This window comes from Crocuta crocuta, unplaced genomic scaffold (assembly GCF_008692635.1).
Source record: "Crocuta crocuta isolate KB4526 unplaced genomic scaffold, BGI_CrCroc_1.0 scaffold130, whole genome shotgun sequence".
Taxonomy (NCBI): Eukaryota; Metazoa; Chordata; class Mammalia; order Carnivora; family Hyaenidae; genus Crocuta; species Crocuta crocuta.
The window spans coordinates 8,392,783-8,410,234 of NW_027527920.1; the positions used below are offsets into that span (position 1 = coordinate 8,392,783).

The window sequence follows — 17,452 nt, forward strand, 5'->3', positions numbered from 1 at the left end:
AATCAAGAGTGAGACGCTAACTGACTGAGCCACCCAGGTGTCCTCACCTCCCATTTTTTTCTTTGTACAAAAATTCATACCTGTCAGATGTTCATATGTATTGTTGATATAACCAGGAAAATATTTAACTGAACATTTTGGTGTTCTCAAAAATGAAAACTAGAAATACATGTCTTTAAAACCTAGGTTATTATGGAAAACAAAATATAAATTTTAAAAGAATTAAAATGGAATTCTGATGGTATCATCCTGGGCTGGGATTTGCAGAGAGGAAAAGAAACAGTACTTGAAAATTCAGTCAGCAAGGGTATCTTACTAACAGTCGTCTGCTCTGATCTAACTACAAATGCTGTCTAAATGATTTCCAGCTCATGTTTGTCCAAATTCATAGCCCTTGTAAAATTTGTTTTCTTTCTGTAGACATGTTGATTAACCAATCATCTGAGTAATTAGGCATTTCCTCTGCCTTAGGAGTGACATTTTAAATAATTAACTTTAAATATGAAGGAAATTAAGCTTATAATTGTGTCCTCAGGATCAAAGTTCTGATCGTACCAGTCTTTCTTCAGTGGGAGCCCAGGATTCTGAATCTACCTCTTTAACAGATGAAGATGTTTGCCAGGAGTTGGAAGGAGCCACTTCCTCCCAAGAGAGCAGTGCCACTTCAGGGACTAAGGGAATTGATTTCAGCAGAACAAGCCTGGAAAGTTCTGCCTCCTTAGAAGGTTTGTTCACACAGCTTGGTCGTATTGCATTTTATATGTGGTACCTTTACTTTTTTCCCTTTGTTTTAATTTTGTAAAAGATTTGCATAGCTCCAAATCTCCAAAACAATTAGAAAGCCAGGCACTTTTAGGGAGATCTGCCTTCCAACCCCACCCCTTCATCTTGTTTTCTCCCTGTGCCTAGAAGTAACCATTTTTATTCATTTTGGTTTCTCCTTACATTGCTGCTGCTTTAAAAATATAGGGACATGTGTGTTCTTACTGCCTCCTTGTCTTCTTACTCAAAAGTAACCTACTTTCCCACTCCTTGTTTTTGTCACTTAACAATAAATATATCTTCAAGATCCTTCCATATCATCACATAGCATTGGCCCCTATTCATTTTTACAGTTACATAGTTAATCATCTGTGGATATGTCACAGTTCGTTTTAGTCACTTCCCTGCTGATGGACATTAGGTGTCTAGTCTTTGACTATTAAAAATGATGCTGTGATACATGTAAGTCATATCATATTTTTGACAGAGTATCTTTGGAAGATACTCAAAAATTCTTCCTTGAAGTGATAGTGCCAAGTTGCCTTCCTCGGGGATCTGCTATTTTACATTCCCACTGACAGTATATAAGAATTCCTATTTCCCCACAGCCTTGGCAACAAATATGTTGCCACATTTTTGGAATTTTTGTCATCTGATAGGTGAGGACTGCATTCTAGTTTAGTTTTCATGCGTATTACTCTTGTAAGTTGAGTAACTTTTATATGTTTAGGACTGTTTGTATTTCTTTTTCTGTGGACCATCCTTTGCCTACATTTCACTTGTTGGTCTTTTTTTTTTTTTTTTTTAAGTTTTAATAGTTCTTTTTGTACATTAGAGAATCCTTTGTGTCATGTGATTGTCAGATATTTCCTTCCAAGTGTGTCAAGTTTCTCTGGGTATTTTTGCCACACAGAAGTTTTTAATTTTATGTCATCAAATTTCTTAGCATTTCCCTGCTGCTTCTGGATTTTGAGATATTAGGAAAGATTTCCCCTTCCAGAGTTCACACAGTGTTTTCTTCTGACACTTTGGTTTTTTCTCTCTACCATTTTTTGAGCTCAGCAGACTTTCTCTGTAAAGGCCCTATGTTAAATATTTTAGGTTTTGTGAACCACATACGTCTCTGTCACATATTCTTTTTTTCCTCGTTTTCTCTTTTTTTTAATGTTTATTTTTGAGAGAGAGAGACAGAATGTGGGGTGACGGGGAGGAAGCAGAGAGAGAGAGGGAGACACAGAATCTAAAGTAGGCTCCTGGCTTTAAGCTGTTGGCATAGAGCCTGTGTGACACAGGGCTCAAACTCAAGAACCGTGGGATCATGACTTGAGCCAAAGTCAGATCCTTAACCAGCTGAGCCACCCAGGTACCCCCATTGTTTTCTTTTTTTAACAACAATGTAAAAGCCATTCTACACACAAGTAGATTTGACACCCAATTTAGATATTTAATACATTTGAAATTTGTCCTAATGTGTGATGTGAGGAATGGACACATTATAGTATTTTTTCATTTTCACCTTTGCTATTTTAAAAAGCTTTTGTTGTGGGGTTTTCAAATGTACACAGAAGTAGAAAGAATAGCACAATGAATCCCCATCACGCTTCACCCAGTTGCAACAATTATCAACAAATGGCCAATCTTGTTTTCTCTTTCCCCCTCCTGTAGTCCCAACATTTTTTCTTCGCCACTGGATTATTTTAAAGTAAATCCCAAAAAATAAAAATAAAAATAAAAAATAAATAAAGTAAATCCCAGACAGCATATAATTTTATTCATCAGTACTTCAATATGTAGCTCTAAAATATAAGGACTTTAATGTTTTATATTGTTAAAAAAACAATTCAGCCAAGTAAATTTGAGGATCTAACTAGCTTTCTTAAATAATTCATGAATTGGGCAGCATCCCATCTAGCAAGTAGAGGGGAGCTCCAAATTGTACAAAACGAAGGTTTTGTATAGAAGAAGGGTGGGGCAAGAAAGTTTTAGCACAAGAAAAAGAATGTTCCAGGCAAAGTCACTTTCCCTTGGGAGAAGTGTCTTACCATGCAGATTACTTCATCTTCCTGTCTGAGATGGAGAGGGCCCATGTGGCCGACTCCTTGGCCCTGGCTGGAAAATTCCTGACTGACTGGTTAAGACTATACTCTAAGGAGGTTGAAACTGCAATTAGATTAGGTATGAAGCCCCTATTGGGAATTCAGCCTTAGTGATGCCATTTGGGGCCAGTGGTTTTCTTTTCAAAAAAATTTTTAGGGGCGCCTGGGTGGCTTAGTCGGTTGAGCGTCCGACTTTCACTTAGGTCATGATCTTGCGGTTCGTGGGTTCGAGCCCCACGTTCGTGGGTTCGTCGGGCTCTGTGCTGACTGCCAGCTCAGAGCCTGGAGCCTGTTTCAGTCTGTGACTCCCTCTCTCTCTGACCCTCCCCTGCTCACGCTGTCTCTCTTTCTCTCTCCTAGAAATAAAAAACTAAAAATTAAAAAAAAATTTTTTTAACATTTTAGTAAAATCATGTATTTCATAAACTTCATGAAATGTGTATACTCTTATGTATGTAAATACATTTCAGAAATTGAGGTTACTCAATTCTCAGTACTCAGCTTAACCCTAAGCAACCAGTGCTCAGATCAAGAAACAGAACATTAACAACATCCAGAACCTCCTCTCCTGCCCACATCTAGTCACTGCTCCCTCCACAGATGAACACGGTCTTCTACCCTGTATGTTAGCGTGGCAAGGTTTGAACACATTACAGACTTGTACAGCATGTCTTTTGTAAAGCATTCACTGTTTGAAAACGTAATATATTTTTAATGTGATAATATATAACATTTTATATCAAATACTCAGTTTAAATTTTCATGTTTATCTCATAAAGCTATTTTTATAGGTGGTTTATTCAAATTGAGATCCAGACAAGGTCCACTTGTCACATTTGATTGATGTGTCTGTTAACTTTCTTTTATCTTTGTTACCTGTCTTTTTTTTCCATCTGGTCATCCATTCATGAAGAAATCGGCTCCCCCCCCCCACCTTTTTTTAATAAACAAGAACAATTTGTTATGCTAAGAAATAAAAGTTACCTTATAGCCTGATTCATATTTATTAAAATGAATATTTATTCTGTGCTCTAGAATAATTCGATACAAAAGGTAGGCTGCCCACATACATAATTACATTAGTCAAGCCTAATAGAAGGTATGAGAAGGGAGTTTTCAACTAGCCCTTACACAGAGAAATTACAGAAGGTTATGGGGAACCATCCAGGAAAGGACCATAATACCACCAGCTCTAAAAAGCTTAAAGGTTGATGTGAGGCTTCAGCTCTCTCTGTCCCTCTCAACACATCTTTGAGGCACAGCCTAGGATCAATGGTGGCAGATCTAGAACAATTTTTTTTTCATTGTCATTTATTTACTGAAGCAATCAGGTCATTTGTCTGGATTATGCTGATTGCGTCCCCATGATTGGTGTGTAACATGTTTTCCCTTCTTCTCTATTTCTTGTGAACTGGTAGTTTATCCCATTACATATTTTTTTACCTTTATAAAAATGTAAATGTTTATAACATTTAATAACTACTGAGAAGAATAAGAAATGGTATGGATTGCCTCCAGTTTTACTAGCAAGATATAGTAGCCGCTGTCAACAAGTGATTTGACCACAGAACTCCCCTTAGTTTGTGTTGTTGTTGTTTTAGTACCTACTAATATCTATTACTCTTAAGAATACATTTGAGGGACACCTGGGTGGCTCAGTCGATTAAGCATCCAATTTCAGCTCAGGTCGTGATCTCGTGGTTCGTGGATTCAAGTCTGGCATCGGGCTCTGTGCTGACAGCTAGCTCAGAGCCTGGAGCCTATTTCAGATTCTGTGACTCCCTCTCTCTCTGACCCTCCCCTGCTCATGCTGTTTCGCTCTCTCAGAAATAAATAAATAAAACATTAAAAAAAATTTTTTTTAATAAAATAAATAAAAGAATACATTTAAAAATTCTTCCCTCATGTTTAAGAACAAGATTACTGTGCCAGATTTTAAAAGATCCTTAGAAGACAGAGAATAGGTAGTAAATCTTTTTATGATGAAAATAAAATTATCTATTTTACATGTTTTAGACCTTAGAACTAAACACATTCTTGTATTTTTTTAATGTTTATTTATTTTTGAGAGAGACAGAGCATGAGTGGGGGAGGGGCAGCGAGAGAGGGAGACAGAGAATATGAAGCAGGCTCCCGGCTCTGAGCTGTCAGCACATAGCTTGATGGGGCTCGAACTCATGAAACCCGAGATTATGACCTGAGCTGAAGTCGGCACTTAACCAACTGAGCCACCCAGGGGCTCCCACATCCTTGGATTTTAAACACGGAAAAATAGAAACAGCGAAATGTTAATTATCGATAACTGGAATGCCTTGTGGCCTGTACACACAAAGTGCTTCCTTGGTGAGTAGTGAATGAACACCCCTCGCGTGTGGGGATCCGTAGGATTAGAGCGCATATCTTTGGGTTTGTACTCAAGAACTCATGCCTTGAAAAGCATTTTTTCACTATTTATTTGGTTTATTTCTTAAATTACCTTTACTATTTTGAATAGAATGTTGACATTTTATCAGAGGATTTATGAAAGTGAAAGATTTTCATAGCCTTTCTTATTAATTATAATGGTTTTGCTTTTTGTTTTTCAATCATGAACAGGATCCCTGTCGAAGTTTGCCCTACCTGCGAAGTCAGAAGTGGCATCTTCCTGCAACACAAGTAATACAAATATCTTCCAGAACTATGCAATGGAGGTACGATTTGAATCAAAAGAGCGTCTTCCTGTACTACTTAAACTACTTAGAAAAACTTCCATTTCTTACGTTTTCTTGGTCTAGGGTAGAGTAATTAAAAAGTTAAGCATAGAGCATCTGAAAATTTCAGAATGTATATGGCACATGAATAAACTGAAAGTATCCAGTTCTTCAGAACACTGTGAAGTCCTACTAGTTTTCCTTTTTGCCAATTTGACAGTAAATTAAATTCATTAAAAAAATTTTTAAGTTAGAAAATGTTTTTTCGATTTTGACCTTCAAGTCACCTAGACTTGAGCATGAATCTTCCACATTTTTTTTCCTCTCTGAAGTTGAATGGTGACATTCAAATAACTAAAGGCTGTATGAAGAGAGACATGTATCATATTTCCCGTTATCTTTTTTGTACTCATACAAATTAGAATTTAAAATTTTTTCAAGCAATGTGTCAATAATAAATAAGTGAATCTATTAATCAAAGAAAAAGTCCCATGCTTCCTTTGCATTTATCAACATATAAAAGCATTTTCATTTTCAATATTTCTAGTTAGCCATTGTTATATGTATGTTCCCTTTGAATTAAAGAAAAATTTTAATGTTCATTTATTTTTGAGAGAGAGAGACTAAGTGTGAGCAGGGGAGGGGCAGAGAGAGAGAAGAAGACACAGAATCTAAAGCAGGCTCCAGGCTCTGAGTGTCAGCAAAGAGCCTAACATGGGGCTTGNTGGGGGAGGGGCAGCGAGAGAGGGAGACAGAGAATATGAAGCAGGCTCCCGGCTCTGAGCTGTCAGCACATAGCTTGATGGGGCTCGAACTCATGAAACCCGAGATTATGACCTGAGCTGAAGTCGGCACTTAACCAACTGAGCCACCCAGGGGCTCCCACATCCTTGGATTTTAAACACGGAAAAATAGAAACAGCGAAATGTTAATTATCGATAACTGGAATGCCTTGTGGCCTGTACACACAAAGTGCTTCCTTGGTGAGTAGTGAATGAACACCCCTCGCGTGTGGGGATCCGTAGGATTAGAGCGCATATCTTTGGGTTTGTACTCAAGAACTCATGCCTTGAAAAGCATTTTTTCACTATTTATTTGGTTTATTTCTTAAATTACCTTTACTATTTTGAATAGAATGTTGACATTTTATCAGAGGATTTATGAAAGTGAAAGATTTTCATAGCCTTTCTTATTAATTATAATGGTTTTGCTTTTTGTTTTTCAATCATGAACAGGATCCCTGTCGAAGTTTGCCCTACCTGCGAAGTCAGAAGTGGCATCTTCCTGCAACACAAGTAATACAAATATCTTCCAGAACTATGCAATGGAGGTACGATTTGAATCAAAAGAGCGTCTTCCTGTACTACTTAAACTACTTAGAAAAACTTCCATTTCTTACGTTTTCTTGGTCTAGGGTAGAGTAATTAAAAAGTTAAGCATAGAGCATCTGAAAATTTCAGAATGTATATGGCACATGAATAAACTGAAAGTATCCAGTTCTTCAGAACACTGTGAAGTCCTACTAGTTTTCCTTTTTGCCAATTTGACAGTAAATTAAATTCATTAAAAAAATTTTTAAGTTAGAAAATGTTTTTTCGATTTTGACCTTCAAGTCACCTAGACTTGAGCATGAATCTTCCACATTTTTTTTCCTCTCTGAAGTTGAATGGTGACATTCAAATAACTAAAGGCTGTATGAAGAGAGACATGTATCATATTTCCCGTTATCTTTTTTGTACTCATACAAATTAGAATTTAAAATTTTTTCAAGCAATGTGTCAATAATAAATAAGTGAATCTATTAATCAAAGAAAAAGTCCCATGCTTCCTTTGCATTTATCAACATATAAAAGCATTTTCATTTTCAATATTTCTAGTTAGCCATTGTTATATGTATGTTCCCTTTGAATTAAAGAAAAATTTTAATGTTCATTTATTTTTGAGAGAGAGAGACTAAGTGTGAGCAGGGGAGGGGCAGAGAGAGAGAAGAAGACACAGAATCTAAAGCAGGCTCCAGGCTCTGAGTGTCAGCAAAGAGCCTAACATGGGGCTTGACCCCAGGAATCATGAAATCATGACCTGAGCTGAAGCCGGACCCTCAACTGACTGAGCCACCCAGGCACCACTGTTCCCTTTGAATTTTTATTTTACAACTGAACCCTTTATAAAACCAGCTTTGCTATGCAAGCACATAGCATAGCAGTTTTGATGAGGAGCACTTTGGCATTTGTGTCCCTTTTTTCCATCATGTTTTTCATTCTTTGTGTCAGTTTGACATGGATAACTGCTCCATATGCCTCTTGTAAGTACCATTTGCTCACAAGGAAAAAGTTACACTTTACACTTTAAAAATTGTCCCTAATTTTTGTGTAAAAATTACTTCCAAATATATTTGTTCCAAATATATAGTGTTGTTGCTTTTCTAAGCCAATTTGCATAAATTTGGAAAACAGATTTGCATGTAGTTGGAAAATAAATGATGAGCACTGATAGTACAATTGACAAAGTTTCTGATGGCTTCAGGAATTTCCATATTAATGTAATGACAGCATTTACATTCATCTATAGCAACACTTTTTTTTGTTTTGTTTTGTTTTTATACATGCTTGTGCTATCCAGGGAGGAGGGGTGGAGAGAGAGAGGGGGAGAGACAGAGAGAGAAAGAGAGAGAGAAAGAATCTTAAGCAGGTCCCATGCTCAGTGCTGAGCCTGATGCAGGGCTCAAACTCATGAACCTGGGATCATGACCTGAGCCAAAATCAAGAGTCAGACACTTAACTGACTGAGCCACCCAGGCACCCTTTGTTGCCATTTTGAGTTTCTAGACCATCATGCTGATACTCCTGTAAAATACAGTATATTGATCACAGATTTAAATATTGCAACAATGAACGACCACTTCCTTTAAAGTTTCTAAGTCTTCTTCTCAGTTTCTTATCACAAACCACTAAGAGTGTTTGGACCCACACTTGTCTGGTGACCACACTATGAGTAGCACACAGATTCATAATATGTAAGTACAAGTACCGATTTGGGTTTACTTTTTCATTAATAAAGTCATGACAGGTTTAACAGTAATTATAATGGTAAAAATGCTTACTTAAATGCAAGGTTCCCATTGAGGTAAAAATTTTGAAATAGATTTAGCTGAAATAGTTAAAGATGAGTGTATATATATAATGCACTAACTGTAATCTGGTTTTTTTTCTTTGTAACTTCTGAATCCTTCTGAGTTTTGGTTTTCCAATAGATTTATGGATTGAAATAGTTTTTAATTCATAATATCTCCAACAGGCTCACTTTATAAAGTGCTGTTTTCTGTCTTAGGTCCTTATCTCAAGTTGCTCTCGGTGTAGAACTTGTGACTGCCTCGTCCATGATGAGGAAATCATGGCTGGCTGGACAGCAGATGATTCAAATCTCAATACTACATGCCCGTTTTGTGGCAATCTTTTCTTGCCCTTTCTTAATATTGAAATAAGAGATTTAAGACGGCCTGGAAGGTAATGATTTATTCTTTCTTTTTCCTTCATGTTTAAGGATACTATTTCCTAGAATATCTTTTTTCTCAAGAAGTTCCTTTGATTCCCATTGCAGATACTTTCTGAAGTCAAGCCCATCTACAGAAAATATGCATTTTCCATCCTCCTTTTCAAGTCAGACAAGGCAGTCTTGTATCTCAACATCAGCCTCTGGTCTTGACACATCTGTTATCTCTGTTCAAGGGAATTTTGATCTCAATAGGTAATTATGATTATGGGGGAACTGTACTTTAACATATATTACACGTTTCTAAAAACAACAAAAAAATCATCTGACCATTTAAAATTTCTGTGTATGATAGGGGCGCCTAGTTGGCTCAGTCAGTTAAGCATCTGACTTCAGCTCAGGTCATGACCTCGTGGTTTGCGAGTTCGAGCCCCATGATGGGCTCTGTGCTGACAGCTCAGAGCTTGGGGCCTGCTTCAGATTCTGTGTCTCCACTCTCTGGCGCACTCACGCTCACTCTCTCAAAAATAAACACTCAAAAAAAATAAAAATAAAATTTCTGTATATAATAGATTCATAATCTTAAATTTTTACTCCTCATTAAAACATTATTAAACTCCCTAAAAACCTAAATATTTGGGCACCTGGGTGTCTCATTCGGTTGAGTGTCCCAACTGTTGGTTTTGGCTTGAGTCATGATCTCACAGTTTGTGGGTTTGACCCCTGCATCTGGCTCTCTGCTGTCAGTGAGGAGTCCGCTTCAGATCCTCTGTCCCTCTCTCTGCCTCTCCCTCACTCTCTCTCAAAAATAAAATTTATTTATTTATTTGGTCACTAGCAGTTTCAAGTTTTTATTCTACCAGCTTAACATTGGAGAAAAGAGAGCAACTCTGCTTTGGGGGGGTTGAGGGTAAGTGGTGATAAGAGTTTTCTTGATATGTAATTCACACATTAAAGTTCCCCCATTTATGTAAGCCAGAGGATTTTAGTATGTTATTCACAGAGTTATACACAATTGGGAACAAAACAATTTTTTAAAATAAATAAACTTAAGTGTTTTCAATTTTTGAAATGTTTTTAATGTTATATTTATTTCTGAGAGAGAGAGAGAGACAGTGTGANTTATAATAAATAGTTATGGTTTATGCTTTATGAATCCGTAGAGTTTAAACTGTGTAATTCTTATTTGTTTTTTGTTTTTTGTTTTTTAGACAGAGTGTGAGTGGAGGAGAGAGAGGAAGAGAGGGAAAGAGGGAAAGTGCAGAGTCCAACATGAGGCATGATCCCCCAACCCTGGGATCATGACCTGGGCTGAAAAATCAAGAGCCAGATGCTCAACTGACTGAGCCACCCAGGTGCCCCTAAACTGCATAATTCTTATATGATAATGTTTACTAGTGTTTTAAAAGTAAAAATTCTAGGAGTACCCAGCTGGCTCACTCAGTGGAGCCTATGACTCTTGATCTTGGGGTTATGCATTTGAGCCCCATTATTGGGTGTAGAGATGACTTAAAATAAAATTTTTTAGAAAATTTTAAAAATTAAAAAAATAAAAGTAAAAATCCTCAGGGCACCTGACTGGCTCAGTTGGTAGAACATGTGACTCTTGATCTCAGGGTGGTAACTTCAAGCCACCCCATGTTGGGTGTAGCACCTACTTTAAAAAAATAAATAAATAAAAATTCTGTAGAACACTTGAACTTTACAATGAACATCTTTCTCTTATCCCTTTCTCTTCAGGAATTAAATCAGTACTAACTCACTTCTACTTTGGAATATTTAATAATCTAAGAAAATACTTGGAGCTGCTAGAGGAAATGTAAAATCAAACTAGGACTTAACAGTAAACCTAATATAAGTGGGTTTACACTGAAAACAAATGCAGAAATCGACTCCATTTTGGAGGCGTGCCAGATACCCAATCTATATAGCTGGACAGGTGAAGTCTTATTGGTAACTGCAGGTGCAAGAGAAAATGCGTGCAGACTATACTAATAGGTTGGAGTGACCTGTTTGACCCTGAGTACTTAGGCAGCAAACTCGCAAATCTGTGTGTGCATCTTCTCTTGTGATAGATTAAGTGTAGCCCTTTCTCTCACTGAGACTAGCTTGTTAACTAGCTTTTCACTCCTGAAGTAAGAGGTGCCTGTTTTCTCTGCTTTATATCCTCTGGGCCTACTGTGGCTCCTGCTGTAATAGAATTGTCCACTAGGGGCTCCTGGGTGGCTCCATTAGTTAATGGTCCAACAACACTTCAGTTCAGGTGAGGATCTCCAGGTTTGTGAGTTCAAGCCCCACATTAGGTTTAGTGCAGAGCCTGCTTGAGATTCTTTATCTCTCTCCCACTCTCTCTGCCCCTCCCCTTCTAATGCTCTCTTTCTCTCAAAATAAACATTTTTAAAAAGTTGCCCACTAAATGTTTTTAATAAGTGAATAAATTTTGAGTATTTAAAGTTCACTGGAAACTTAACATGACTAAACTACTTAAAAGGGGCGCCTGGGTGGCTCAGTCAGTTAAGTGTCCGACTTCAGCTCAGATCATGATCTCATGGTTCCTGAGTTCAAGCCCTGTGTCGGGCTCTGGGCTGACAGCTCAGAGACTGGAGCCTGCTTTGGATTCTGTGTCTCCCTCTCTTCCTGCCCCTCCCCCCCACACGCAGTCTGTCTCTCTCTCTCTCTCTCTCTCAAAAATGAATAAACAGTAAAAAAAATTTTAATGGATATATATTTATATATATATACATTTAAATATATATATATATATCATGTTTCTCAGGTGCAGCTGAACTAACATCTTTCCTTTGATTTACTTTGCTATATATCCCATTCTGATACTAAAGAGCTGGTCTTTCTGGATGAAATAAAGTAAATCTAGAGAATGATGTGCTTTTTTTCTTTTCTCATTGCCAAAGCAAATCTAAACTGCTGGAAAATACATGTGCCCGAAGTATTCAGATCCCTGCTGATAGATCAAAAACAGCTGTGTCAAAATGTCCACTATTTCCAATGGCCAGGAGTGTTAGTACTTATGGCCCCTTGGATAAAGAAGACCCTGGAAGGCAGAAACTCATTTCTACAGGCAGCCTGCCAACTACTCTACAAGGAGCTACAGTATGTATTTTGGTGTCTTTTTAAATTTGGACATTGATGATTTACATATGATTTTGTTCCCTTTGTCCTAAACAGCTTTATTAGCTTCAATTTTATAACTAACAAAAAGAGTTTCTAGTCTAATGATATGGTTATAGTATCTTTCTATTTATATGAAAATTGTTGACAGGAGTTTTGGGGGGGGATTTTTAATTGATCTACTTGATTTAGTTTTTTTTAATTGATGAGACAAGATCATCAATCTTGTATTTTCCATTTATGGTATTTTATTTATTCAACAGGACTCTTTAGGATTAGAGTGGCATCTCCCAAGTCCAGATCCCATCACTGTTCCCTATCTTAGTCCTTTAGTGGTATGGAAAGAACTCGAAAGCTTATTGGAAAATGAAGGTGATCGTGCTATAACCGTGGCAGACTTTGTGGACCATCATCCAATTGTGTTTTGGAACCTGGTGTGGTATTTTAGACGTCTTGACTTACCCAGTAATTTACCTGGATTAATTCTTTCTTCTGAGCACTGTAACAAGTATTCAAAGGTATGAAAATGAAAATTCAATCTAAAAGGCAATGCCACCATCACCATTGGAATATTTGCATATTCATAATGACCAAAAAAGTATTTTTTATGCTAAATATTTTGAATAACTGTTGGAATCATTAGATCAATAAAATTGTCTTAGTTGTATTTACAGATAATTTTTCTTCTCACAGCCTAGCAGTAAGACAAGATCATGTTTTTAACCTCCTTATAAAATTTACACAAAATGGGCTATGTTTTCATCATAGCCTCAAAAAGAAACTATAAATGACTTTTATGAGAAGAGTTTGTTAGTTGGCCCCACTCATGTCTCATACCTCCTTCAAAAACAAGCCTTACACATTTTTAGGAGGATGTCTGTAATTCCTGCTTCCGTCATGTGCTGCCATTCTTTCCAGTCCTTTACTCTGAGTTTTTGCTTAACATTAAATAGGTTGTTATATGTTCACTTGTAGTTTTGATATATTGGTCTATAAAAATGTTTTACTTCTTCATATGTATCACCACCACTAAATCACAAAGTTTTTAAGTTCAGGAACTTTTTCTGCCTACTTGTATTCATGTCTGCGTCTGTGATGGTGCATGTGCTTTGGATTTTCAGTACGTGATGAATGAGTGACCAAGAGGTTATCTCAGTGAGTTATCTAGGGTAGGATCTTGGATTGATGTAACATAGTTTCCTGGATTCCTTTTTCTGTGGACCCCTCAATCATAAACTGGTCAAAATTAGACCTTCATGGTACCCTTTCTCAGTGCTTGGTTAAATCTGTTAGTTTAGAGATCATTAGCTTCCCGACTGGGCCCATCTTCCTTCAGTAAAGACAGAATGCGTACAAACCAATCATTTTCTCTTCTCTTTTCTCTCTTGCACGAATATATCCTAAAAAGTATTTATAAGGATCATTAATGAATATTTGTTTGTTCTTCAACACAGATTCCTCGCCACTTTATGTCTGAAGATAGTAAATATGTTTTAATACAAATGTTGTGGGACAATATGAAGTTACATCAGGATCCGGGACAGCCCTTGTACATCCTCTGGAATGCCCACAGTAAGTGCTGTACAGAATGCTTACTTTGTTCATATGAGAGTAGGCTCTACTTGTTTTATAAGCCTAACCTATTGTATAATAACCTTTATTTTACTATACTACTTTTTGTCTTACAGGTCAAAATCGTACTCTTTTATTTGAGAGTGAGTGTTAAGTTTGATGTTTTTAAGTGCTATCTTCCATGGAGGTCAAGGGGTTTTTTTTGTTTTTTTGTTTCTGTTTTCTTGAGTGGTGTTTTTTATGTGCTGGAGGGGTTATGTTTTGTGGAGTTTGCTTTTAGCACATTGCTTGTCCCAGTTTCTTTTTTTTACACATTTGTTTCCATCCCAAGCTGCTGATTTAGAATTTCCTCTAGGGGCTGCACTAAGGAAAACAGAATTTTTAGTTTTTGTTTGAGGCCACAGAAAGCTTTAGGCCTAATTTTTATCATTATGTGTCTTATTTTTTTTCCTTTTCTTTTTTTTCTTCCTTCATTCTTAGATTTCTGTTCCTTCATCAACTGCCCTTAATTTGTTTTGGGAGCTTTGTAACTTCTTTAATAACTACCAGTTGCTGCTTAATTACATTGTCCTTTATACACAGAACATTTTCCTTCATTTGCTTTTTTGTTCTTTTCCAGCCCAAAAGTATCCAATGGTCCATTTACTACAAAAAGGTGACAATTCATTTAACCAGGAACTGTTGAAAAATATGGTAAAAAGCATTAAAATGAATGATGTCTATGGACCAATGAGTCAGATTTTAGAGACACTGAATAAATGCCCTCATTTTAAAAGACAGAGGTAAGTCTGTCTTGAATGTATTGTTCCTCCAAGCAGATTCCTATTACTGGCTTAGTAAGTTGTTTGATTATTTCATATCATATTAGCATAAAGAATCTTGTACAGCATATAGACACCAATGAATAGTAATATCTTCTCTACTCCTTTCCCCCCCCCAGGAGTTTATATAGAGAAATACTATTTCTCTCGCTTGTGGCACTGGGAAGAGAAAACATTGACATAGGTAATTCAGCATAATATCTAACATGTAATATTTATAAATCATAGTATTGTTTTCAAAGGATTTTTATATTTATAGTCTATTATTTTAATATTAAATTATATTAGTATTATATAATATATATTAACATTAAAAGAATTCTTTGGGTTTTTTATTTTAATGTAATAGATACTTTAATACTTCGGTCATGTTAGTAATAGTAATGATAAATTATAAAAGCTAACATTTTTTGAAGGCTTACTATGTTCCTTACACTGTAAGAAGTACTTCCCATGTATTATCTCTGATAATTTTCCCCAAAGCCCTGTGAGATAGGTACTGTTATCATTTCTGTGTTACTAGTGAGGCATCCAGGGATCTGCGAAGTTAAGTAACTTGAACTTGGGTTTCACAGGGAATAACAGAGCCCTATTTGAACCAAGCAGTTTTATAAAATTCTTTTTTTTTTTAATGTTTATTTTTGAGAGAGAAAGAGAGAGACAGACAGAGCGTGAGCAGGGGAGATGCAGAGAGAGAGGGAGACAGAATCTGAAGCAGGCTCAAGACTTTGAGCTGTCAACACATATCCTGAGTGAGACTCGAATTCACAAACCGCAAGATCATGACCTGAACTGAATTCAGATGCTTAACCAACTGAACCACCCAAGTGCCCCTTGAACCAAGCAGTTCTAATTGCCAATCCCATGCTTTTAACAGTTGGGTGATAGCACGAATAACATTAAGCTTGTTTCAGAAGGGATATAAGGTATCTAAATATATATGTCAGGAGGTCCTAAATTTTTTTGATTGATCGTCTCCTTCTCCCAGTTATTGTGCTTGACTTCCTTTAGGTTTCTGTTTCTAAATCTCAGGAAAGGGCGGAAATAGCCCCTAACAGACAAAAAGAAGAAAGCAGTAGCTGTCAGGCATCAAGAGACTCAAGCAGAATTTTGGCGTTTTGTCTGAGAAGTTGTAATGTGAATAAGCTGATGAAAATAATAATGATACATATAATTCATCTGACTTGAGTGGTACCTAACTTGGGTGTCCTACTTAATTAAACCCACTCCCAGTTAACGAGAGTATGCAATGGGACATACTTTTAGGTGATTGTATACTGTCTTAACAAAAACATACCTAGTTATTTAGTGCTAGTCAACACTTCAGTTGACTTTTAAAGTGCCCATGACGTTTGCCACAGATATTTTTTAGTCTCATCAGAGTCAAAGTGATGATAATGTATAATTAGCTTATGCCCTATTACAGGCTACTCAGCCACACCATATGAAACGTTGAGTAGAGAACAAGGGCACTCCCTTGTGGTGCTGGCTTCCCAACAAGTTCACTAAAGGTTGGGAAAGAGCAGGAGTTAGTGGGTGAAGTAGAGGGCTTAGAGCAGCCACCCCTAACTGGGTAGCTCAAGGGGTTCTCAAGTGCCATCTGACCAAAGGTGGCTCATGTCATTAGGAATTGTCAGCCTTGATGCCAGGAGAGAAGTTGTTGAATCCAGAAGCCATGATGTACATGGGTGAGATGGTAAGCATCTTATAGAATGGAATTATGATGGGGTTAATATTTTTTTTGTACTCATTATCTAAAAGGATTAACCTCTATTTAACACATTCTCCAGAAAAGCCAGATCTCTTTAAAGTTTAAAGTAAATTTCCTGACCCCCTAAAATAATGCTGAGAGAGGAAAAGTATAAAAGGCTTTTCTTTATCTCAGCAACCCGTAATTTACTTTGTTCTAGCTAAGACCAGCATCGCATGACCCCTGCAGTGATGCTGTTTAATTTCCTTATCCTTGTATACCAGCAACCCCTCCCCCAACTGGAGCCAAATTTAAAAATACACAATTTTATTCCTCCTCTAGATCTGCTTGGATATTATTATATAGGTTTACTGGTACCTTAAAGGAATTTACCACTTCATGAATTCAAGAGCCCTTTTCCTCTGACTCTTTGTAGGATCACAGACCTGATATCAACTTCCTTTGCCTGTTGTTTGAAGGTTTCTAGAAGCATCTAGAAAGCATCTTTATGGCCTGTCTTTTATGCCCTCGCTGGATGCAAATCTTTTCACTGTCTATATATATTGTGTGTCCCTCAAAAAACTATCACTTTTTGTGTAGACCAGAGTTGATGCCCAAGGAATTTTAGAGCCCAAAGGGAAGGATTGGAGACTAGAGCAATAATGAGAAAGAAAAGCAAATTTGAAAACAGATATAAATGAGTAAGTAATTGGTATTAGAATGGACTGATGGATGGAAAACCTAGATGTTAAAGGATTAATTTATGGAGGCTTCTGCGGAGAGGTAGATTGGACTATGGGGAGAAGGTACCAAAAGTGCAAGTGCACATTGTGACCAGGAGGGAGTGTGGAGAATGTATCTATCAACCCAAGTCTAAGGTGCACCAAGTCTAAGGTGCCTTGGGGCCAGACAAGTTAGAAGATAAGGAAGGTTTCTGAGGAAATGACACTGAGTTGAGAATTTAGCCAGACTATCAGTGGGGGACAAAACAAACTTTAAAGTTTGTAGGAAGACCCTGAGGTAAAAAGTCTGTCATTTTTGAGTAACGGAAAGGCCAGGGAAGAAAGGGATCACAGAGAAAGGGTGGAGTGCGGCATAAAATGAGTTTAGAAAAACAGGTAGGAACTAGATCGTGCAGTGTCTATAGGTTCTGCCAAGTATCTTGGACTGAATCCTAAGGGCAGTGGGAAACATCTGGCGGCG

General features: G+C 37.1%; 1 protein-coding gene across 1 annotated transcript in view; it reads left to right on the plus strand.

Moving 5' to 3' along the window:
* Positions 1–17,452, plus strand: part of DENND4A (DENN domain containing 4A) — a 131,249-nt gene that overhangs the window by 107,337 nt on the left and 6,460 nt on the right. The window contains exons 24-32 of the mRNA XM_077746935.1: positions 536–725; positions 5,454–5,548; positions 8,876–9,051; positions 9,146–9,292; positions 11,950–12,148; positions 12,430–12,684; positions 13,621–13,738; positions 14,358–14,520; positions 14,679–14,743. Of these exons, the coding sequence (XP_077603061.1) occupies positions 536–725; positions 5,454–5,548; positions 8,876–9,051; positions 9,146–9,292; positions 11,950–12,148; positions 12,430–12,684; positions 13,621–13,738; positions 14,358–14,520; positions 14,679–14,743 (1,408 nt within the window). The remainder of the gene's footprint in view (positions 1–535; positions 726–5,453; positions 5,549–8,875; positions 9,052–9,145; positions 9,293–11,949; positions 12,149–12,429; positions 12,685–13,620; positions 13,739–14,357; positions 14,521–14,678; positions 14,744–17,452) is intronic.